General features: G+C 35.1%; 1 protein-coding gene across 1 annotated transcript; it reads left to right on the forward strand.

The window, feature by feature from the left end:
* The first annotated feature begins 5,997 nt into the window (after window positions 1-5,997).
* Window positions 5,998-9,085, forward strand: LOC145620821 (large ribosomal subunit protein uL6c-like). The gene is made up of 3 exons (XM_081675539.1): window positions 5,998-6,142; window positions 6,757-7,062; window positions 8,644-9,085. The coding sequence occupies exons 1-3, from the start codon at window positions 6,123-6,125 to the stop codon at window positions 8,978-8,980; spliced, it is 663 nt and encodes a 220-aa protein (XP_081531665.1). The 5' UTR covers window positions 5,998-6,122; the 3' UTR covers window positions 8,981-9,085.
* The last annotated feature ends 233 nt before the right edge of the window (window positions 9,086-9,318 follow it).

Here is a 9,318-nt window from a genome sequence, read left to right on the forward strand (position 1 = left end):
CCTTACTTGGTGATGATGAGTTGACCCCGCCAGGTAAGGAAAAGCTAGCCATGGTCAAACAGTTTCGATTCTCTCTGTAGCTCTCTTTATGGTGTGTAGTATGTTTTTGCTCCTTGTATTGTAAGGAGACCCGAATTTGCAACATGTCCGGCCAATTCAAATTTAATATTGTTTTCAATATCAAAAGTTGTAAGGGCTTAACTGAGTGACGAAGATAGACCCCTTTCGCGCCCGATCGGGCGAAGGTGGTTCTGCCGGGCGGTGAACCCATTAAATTCAGATCAATCCTCGCGCCCTATCGGGCGGTGAAGCCTAGAACCGGGCAGCAGGGCTTTGATCTTCTTCTTCTTCTTCTCACTCGCGCCCTTTCGGCGGAGCTAGCCATAACAGGCTGCTATGGCTGTCCTCTTTACCGAGTATACCCCTCTAAACCGAGATTAATAGCTTCTATTTACTTTGCTATACTTAATCAAACACCTCACCTTTATTAACACCTTCACCTATATTAACATTGATTAAGCAAAGCAAACATGAACATTGTCTCATACTCTAAATTATTCAACAATCCTCCCCCATTTAGAGTATAAACCTAGACTCTTTGCAAAACATCATCATCATAAAAACATTCTCGTGCATAATTGAAAGTGTACAAAGACTTGAACTTTCCTTTAGTGCAATACACATTCCAAGAACCCGTATCCATTCGGTGTCGCAAAACGATTAAACCAAAAGTAATACATATTGGATTCATGAAGATATTACACACACAAGATATATTACTTGATTACATTAATACTTGACACGTAAAGCCATGTGTCCCTATCTTTTCGTAAGTACTTCAAAGCTATGCCCCAATAGCTTCTTGAAGCGGCTAAACTTCGTACTTATATAGGTAGACTTCCAAACATGCTCCTGTGACCGAGCAGTATATCAGGAATTCTATTAAGTTAAAACAACCTCTTTCCATCACAGTAAAACCGGAACTTAACCTTGGATAATAAACAAGTTCCCAATCATCAATTAAGAGAATTAATCTCATTGAACTTAAGACCCAACGTCTTATTGGGCGTTAAGTTGAGATTCTCCTAATTGTGATTACCATAGGGATCCAACCTAAAGCGATTGCCATCCATCTATTAACATCTCTAACTCATGCTTTTAAAACAACCGGCGAGATTTAACTTTGTACGAAAATAAACAATAGTTTTACACTATCTTTGTTAAGTCCTTGGATGTAATAATACCTTACACCAATATACCTTAACTCACCATTATACAATTTACACTTGGCTAAATCCCTTAGCCAAAGTTACATTGTTATTCCAATTCATCACTATTGGTGATAATGCCCTTTTCAACAAACGAATCTCATCATGCATTAAAACCCTTAACCATTCTTCTTCTTTACCAGCGGTATGTAATGCAATGAACTCCAACGTCTTAAAGAATTCGCAATGCAAGTTAATTTACTTCTTAGATGCCCATGAAATGGCACCTCCCCCATATGGGAATACCCATTCACCAGTGAATGAACGATCTCTATTTGAGATCCAACTTGCATCCGAATATCCTTCAACAATCGAAGGATACCCACTAAATCATAATCCATGGTTTTATTCAAGTACTTCAACAAACAATGAACCGTTTGTCAATGTAGCATTCTAAAATTACTAGTGACCCTACTCATTTGACCAATTGCATAAGCGATAGCCGACCTAGTACTTATCATGGCATACAACAAAACATCCTATAACTCTAGCAAATTCCAGTTGTGACACTACATTACCTTCATTAGGTAATAACTTTATACTAGGATCCATAGCTGTTGAATAAAGAAAGGTGGAACTTTTATTAACATTGTATTTCTTGAGCACTTTCTCAATATAATGAGATTGTGACAAGATCAACTTTTCTTTTACCTTCTTTATTCTTATGCCCAAGATGACATCCTCTTATCCATGTCTTTCATGAAAAACAATGAACTAAGGAAGAACTTTGTCATTTCAACTTGTGACAAATCCGTTCTATCCAAAAAATCTACATGTCATCTACATATAAACAAATTTTGACACTTTAACCGTTGTCATCAAATTTTCTATAAAATTGTTAAACATAAAACCATTAGACTACACTACCCCATCAAACTTTGATGTCATTGCTTAGGTGCCTATACAGTGATTTAAATAACTTGCAAACTATGGCCTTCCACAACAAACCCTTCTGATTGTCACATATAAACCCCTTCTTCTAGATCTCCATTCAAGAGCACAGTCTTGACATCCATTTGATGGATCCCTATATTTTCAATTGCCGCACAGGCAATTAACAATCTAATTGTTGAGATTCTAGTTACAGGTGCATATACCCTTATGCCACTAACCGTGCCTTGAACTTTTAACAGTTCTATCAATCCTCAATTTCTTTTGAAGATCCATTTTCACCATATTGGTTTAAACTAGGTGGTAAATTAGCTAATACCCAAGTGTTATTTCCTATGACAGATTTCATCTTATCATTAATTACTTTCTTCCAAAGTGGAACATCCCGAGGCTTCATAGTCTCTTTATATGTTAAAGTATCATTTTCCACATTAAAATGTATGGATGTTGTAGTGAAACTTCATCCCTTGATCCTTCAACCAAGTACACATGAAAATTCGGGCCAAAAGATTTTTCCTTTCCTTGCCCTCTTGCTTATCCTTAGTTATGATGATGATGTAGATGCCTTCTCTAAATGAGTTTGGTCATCCACCTCTTGATCAATGAAACCTTGATCAAAACTTTCAGCTTTGGTATTCGGAGTTACATCCTTTGATCTAGGAATTGAAGAAAATCTATTTTCATCAAACCATGCATTCCTTGACTCAATGGTGGTGTAAACCGACCAAAAGTCATTTTGCTCTATTACATAGAACCTATAGGATTTGCTATGTACCGCATATCCTACAAAATTGCATTCAACTCCATTTTCACCTAACTTTTACATTTAGGTTCCGGTATTTTTACAATTTACCCTATAACCCCAAACTTTGAGATGACTCAAGTTTGGTTTCCTTTTGTACCATAGCTCACATGGGGTAACATCCTTCCCTTTCACGGGAACACGATTTGACTCGTAACAAGTCGTTAAAATGACTTCACCCCAAAATCCATCACTTAAAACCGAATAAGACAACATAGAATTAATCACTTCCTCTAGTGTCCTATTTTTCCTTTTCCGCTACACCATTTTGGTGTGATGTAAATTTCGCGGTAATTTCATGTACTAAACCTATAGACTGGAAATAACTTGGCTAACACATTTACCCCCTATATTGTTTCTCAAACTTTATATACTTTCCGTTAGTTTGCAACACTACTTCACTTTGTAGATTTAAATATGTCTAGGCTTCATCCTTAGAATACAGTAAATAATCATAGCAACATCTTGATAAAACATCAATTACTGTTGCTAAACACTTCATATTGCCTAAGGAAAGTGTGCAATGTAATTCATACATGCACTTAATCTAGCAATAAATTAACTCTTTTCACATTGGATAAAAATGAGATAATTAAAACATAAATATAACATCAATCACATGACAACTCCAATGATATTAAATAAATAACCAAATATGTCATAATTAAGTTGCTTTTTACCGCAACATTACATGACACATCAAAACCAACAAAATAGATCAATATTTTGTTAAAACTTTATTAAAACAACTATTCTATCATCATGATAATCAAGAATTAAATTCTTCCTCCAAAGCATGGACATCATGGAAATAAATTCATCTAGCTCATTCATCATGAACCAAATCAGTTTCATGCATAAGAATTATTACAACATATATACAAATTTGACAAACTCATCATTGCCATCAAATTCGTTTCATTTACATACACTTATACAACTGAAATAGCATGAAAATAATTACCCAAGACAACATCATAGAACATAAAATAAATCAGTCTTGTAAACTAAAACAATAAATTCAAAACTTGAATAAATTAAATAAACAATAATATATACCATATCATCCACATTATAAAATTCATGACCTATCGAAAGGAGCATCACTTGAATCAAATCAAGACATTTGAAATACCTCAAAAATTACTCCAATTACTGTGGCCATTAGTCATTACCGCATAACCCAATGAAAACTACAACGGACCTTTCACCATGCATAGACTAATAAATACTTAATTAAGGCATAACTCTTGCCACATTAATTACCATCAATAGTCAACAATCCATGAATCACAATTAGCATACGCAATATCAATTACATAATAGATAACAATTAACATAATAATACATGTTAATACTTTCTATAAAAAGTCATCATCAAATAAAAACATAATTGATAATAAATCATCCATGCTAAATAATCATAAAATAAAATCAAACAATGAACTAAACCATTCATTAACTCAAGCATGGATTAAATAAAACAATATAGAAAAATTAGAAATACTAACCAATTCGCCATGGATATAATCACAATAATAATATACCGCGAATTGCATCAATTTAATGGTACCGAACAAACCGTTCTCCTGCTTGATCCTCTTACTTGTGGCCTCCAAAGACTCGTCTTCCTCCTCCATTAACTTTGGGGATGAGAACAAACACCACTCCAAGAGATTTCACCAAATTGCAATTACGAACTTTTACCATCTTCGTAAAACCACTCCTCTTAGTTTGTCCAAATTATGGAAATTGCAAGACAATTCTTACACCATGTGATCTTTGTAGGATAATATTACTTTGGATTGTTGGGGAAATTGGTTTACCGGGTCACAAAAATGACACGAAATTGAACAAATTAACACTTCGAGGCCTGAACGAAATCAGTTTCCCAAAGTAACATTTCGACCCTAAATTTACACACCGGGTACCACGAAATTACTAGGAGATACAACGAAGACAATCACAACAATGTGTAGTATGTTTGTGATCTAATGTAATCAAGCTTTGATAATTTATGATAATGACAAATAAATTTGCAATTGCTTTTTAAGAAAATAATAATCTGATCTTTTTTTTAGTGCCTTTCATCATGTCTTAAAGACATATATATAGAAGAAATATTTCACAGCCAAAAGTCACGAATTGTCTGACAAAAAACCAAACAGGTTGAAGAAAGTAACCGTCAAACTCAAAGCAAATTAGACTCGCGCCCGATCGGGCCGCGATCTGCCCGATCGGGCTAACCTGAGTGACGAAGATAGACCCCTTTAGCGCCCGATCGGGCGGAGGTGGTTCTGCCGGGCGATGAACCCATTAAATTCAGATCAATCCTCGCGCCCTATCGGGCGGTGAAGCCTAGAACCGGGCAGCAGGGCTTTGATCTTCTTCTTTTTCTCACTCGCGCCCTTTCGGCGGAGCTAGCCATAACAGGCTGCTATGGCTGTCCTCTTTACCGAGTATACCCCTCTAAACCGAGATTAATAGCTTCTATTTACTTTGCTATACTTAATCAAACACCTCACCTTTATTAACACCTTCACCTATATTAACATTGATTAAGCAAAGCAAACATGAATATTGTCTCATACTCTAAATTAATCAACACTGTAAACTTACAAAATAACTCTTCATTTCACTCAAAGTCTTAGTGGAGATATTTGAAATTTGCTCTTCACATTTTGAAATAATTCAACTCAACAAGGTCTGTCTCAACATTGCTCCCTTAAGAAATGATACTTTATCACAATGTGCTTGGTCTTTGAGTGTTGCACATAATTTATTGAAATATTTATATCATTAGTGTTATACTGCTATTGCACTGGTAGGGGTGTTCAAAATACTTGACGCACATTATCCAATCCATTGACCACTAAACCGACTCAAATAAATCAACCAAAATTTTGTCTTTTTTTTGACCCGGTAGAAAATCGGGTCATGGGCAGGTCTATTGAGTTCACGACTACTCGTTAGCCCGTTACTATGTTAGTATATAAGGAGAAATTTTGAGAATTATTCTTTTAGTTAGTAAATTAGAGTAACACCATTACATTTGACACCTCCTCTTCCTCATCCTCCCTTTTGTTAGTTCTATCCAAAAAAAACACACACCCTCATCTCTCTGCTGAAGTAGCTCCTTCTCTCTCACTCGCTTTCTCTCAATGTCTCTGCCTCTCCCCAGGTTTCACTCTTTTCTATCAATTTTTCATCTTTTTCGGTTTTTGAGTTTCATTAATTTGTTCGTTATTGGGTTTCTTCAATTTGCATTACCAATTAATTTAAATTACATATTTTAACTAACATATAATCGTCAATTCATGGGTAGTTTTAGTCCAATTTAGCTCAATTTGAACAAAAATTTTAATGGTTAGGGGTTTATCAGCTTGTTCTAGTTTGATTTTGTCTGAATCTTGAAGAAATGTATGAATTATGCCGTGTAGTATGCTCAAATATTGTTCTATAGTTATATGAAATTTGCTGTTTTCGATACATTTTTTTTGTTATTTAATTGGTAATAATTGAAACTAGCTGTTTTCCTTAAATTTGGTAATGCATATCTCATAGTGTTGTTGGGGAATTTTTTATTTTGTTAGATTAAGGTGATATTAATTATTAAGATGATGTGGGGAAAGGGAGTTGTAGATTGCCTTTGTGAATTGTTAGTAGCGAAAATTGTCAGAAATGGGAGTAGATTGCTGCTGAAATTTTGGTTTGAAATACAGTGTTTACAGTATAGTTCTTAGGTAATGGATTATTGATGTCTTCTACTGATAAATGTTTAATGTGATGTCTCAGCCACATGAAATCTTCATTTTTCGGTGGGAAAATTGACGTTACTGCGAGTGTTCCTGTCGCTCGCGTTGGTTTTTGGAGGAAGAATGTGGAGTGTAAAGAATCAAGAATAGGAAAGCAGCCTATTACAGTGCCAGCTAATGTGGCAATCGCGATGGAAGGACAGGATCTCAAAGTGAAGGGTCCTCTTGGTGAACTTTCGATCACTTATCCTCGTGAAGTTATACTTGAGAAGCAAGAGTCTGGATTTTTAAGAGTTCGAAAGGCAGTGGAAACCAGAAGAGCCAATCAAATGCATGGACTTTTCAGGTATACTAATGTGTGCTTTAACCTTGTTTGCTCGTTAAAAGAAGTTTGTAGAGTGCAAAGCATGCTAGCCTGATATTTGAACGTAACATACAAATTCATTATTACTACATCTAAAACCATATGCAGGAAATCATCTGTATTACTCAGCAGCAAAGCAGTGGTGTTATTAACATAAGCTTTGTCTATATATTGTACTCCTGAATCATTCATGGTTTGTTATAATTCGAAAGGCTGATAATTCCTCTTGTGTTATTGACGCTTCTCATTAGTTAATCGTAACTACTGTAGGAATTCCAATACTTTAGGTGATTTTTTAATTTCTTACTTCCTACAGATTAATTTTTCTGGGTTCTAAAAAGCAAAAAGAAAACAGTTGTTAAATACAGTTGCATTCCTAGTATGTAACCCCTTACATAGATCCTAGTATGCCCAATGAGCTGTCAACATCTGTCTTCTACAAGTCCATTGTCAACCCATTGCTTCAAATCCTGCCTAATGGAAACATAAATTGAATTTTCTTTTTTTTTTTTTTTTTGGTGTATAATTCTTTGGACTGCATTTTGGCAATTTCGTGATAGAAAAACTTCTTATGTGAATTAATGATCCATCTATTGTAGAAGTATCAAGGATGAGTCTGAGCCCTCTTGGTTTTTGGTATTGATCATGGGACTAAGATTTTTCAGCATTAACTTTCACTCTGTAGTCTTAGTCGGTGTTAGAATAATTTGATTTGCATTTGATTTTCTATGCATTTCTACATTCCATCTTAGGTTGTTTCTTATGCCCATGTTAGCTATTAGCATCTAACTCACGGACCTCAAAATTTATGCATATGAAGTTGAACGAGTGCAAAACAGCAAATATTCCAGTTTTCTTATCCATAATATACATAAAAAAATAGAATACGTGTTTAAGTTTGTGGATGTAAAGTGATATCTATCAGAAGCTTTGAGTTTCCCTTTTCTATACAATGAGTTTGATGTAAGATTAAACACTGACCCACTTAACTTGAATATTGAATATCTTTCTAAAGTTGTGGTAGTGAAGCTGAATTATGATTATCTGTTGAGTTTTATAACTTAAATTGATGGGTACATGTTAGTAGACCTGGATCGATATCTTGTCAGGTTCCTATTTTTCTCCACATCCTTCATTGCCCTGAAATTGGTGCCCTATCTTCCTGATTTCACTCTCTTTGCTGTTGAACTTTTTTTTTTCTTTTCCTTTTCTACCTTTTTCCCTCCTTTCCCTGAATTGAATAAGTTTTGCACCCTTTCTTTTCTGAATAAGCCTTTCCTTTCCCTCATTTTTCTTGATTAAGATATTTTACAAGCATTATCATCCTCGTATGGTTGTATTGCTTCATTTTTCTAAACTCTCAACATGTGAGGATAACTGCTATAAATTTGGCCTCTGTTTCCTTGAGATTACAGTTTGTCTTGGTGTGTAAAATAACATAACAAGTTAGTGCTTATAGTAGGGATGAAAAAACATGATTACTCGTACTACTTAATAGCCTTTTGAATAATTTTGGACCTAGCTCAATAATGCTCCCAAATTTTTTTGTTTATTTTGTCTCAGGACCCTTACAGACAACATGGTAGTTGGTGTTTCTAAGGGATTTGAGAAGAAGCTTCAGTTGGTTGGTGTTGGATATCGTGCAACGGTTGAAGGGAAAGAACTTACATTGAATCTTGGGTTTTCTCACCCTGTTAAGATGACCATTCCAGATGAGCTGCAGGTTAAAGTGGAGGAAAACACCAGAGTAACTGTTATTGGACGTGATAAGTCTGTTGTTGGTCAGTTTGCTGCATCAATTAGGAGCTGGAGGCCCCCAGAACCGTACAAGGGCAAGGGTGTAAGATACGTTGATGAAGTGGTCCGTCGAAAAGAAGGGAAAGCTGGAAAGAAGAAATGAGAAGATACAGATTTTTGTACCTGGTCTTTTGTGCTTTTTTACTCACGTGAAATCATTATTGTACTCATCTGACAAAGAAAGGAATACAATGGCTATTTACGTCTAGTTGCTGCATTACTTTTCCTGTATTGATTGACTGGGAGCATAGTTAACCTTTGCTTAGGCTATCCATAAGTTTTGAAATGATTAGTTCTCAATCTCACTGTAATTTGAACAAACGAAATATTCACTGCAATCCTCGAGTGTTAATGAGATGATAGGTTTAAAACAACTTTGTTAAGTTAATAGAAACCTTTAACAAAAATCTTAAGCTCGTAAAAATAAAAACCAAAGCTCGA

The sequence above is a fragment of the Chenopodium album genome, chromosome 27, assembly GCF_948465745.1.
Source record: "Chenopodium album chromosome 27, dcCheAlbu1.1, whole genome shotgun sequence".
Classification (NCBI taxonomy): domain Eukaryota; kingdom Viridiplantae; phylum Streptophyta; class Magnoliopsida; order Caryophyllales; family Amaranthaceae; genus Chenopodium; species Chenopodium album.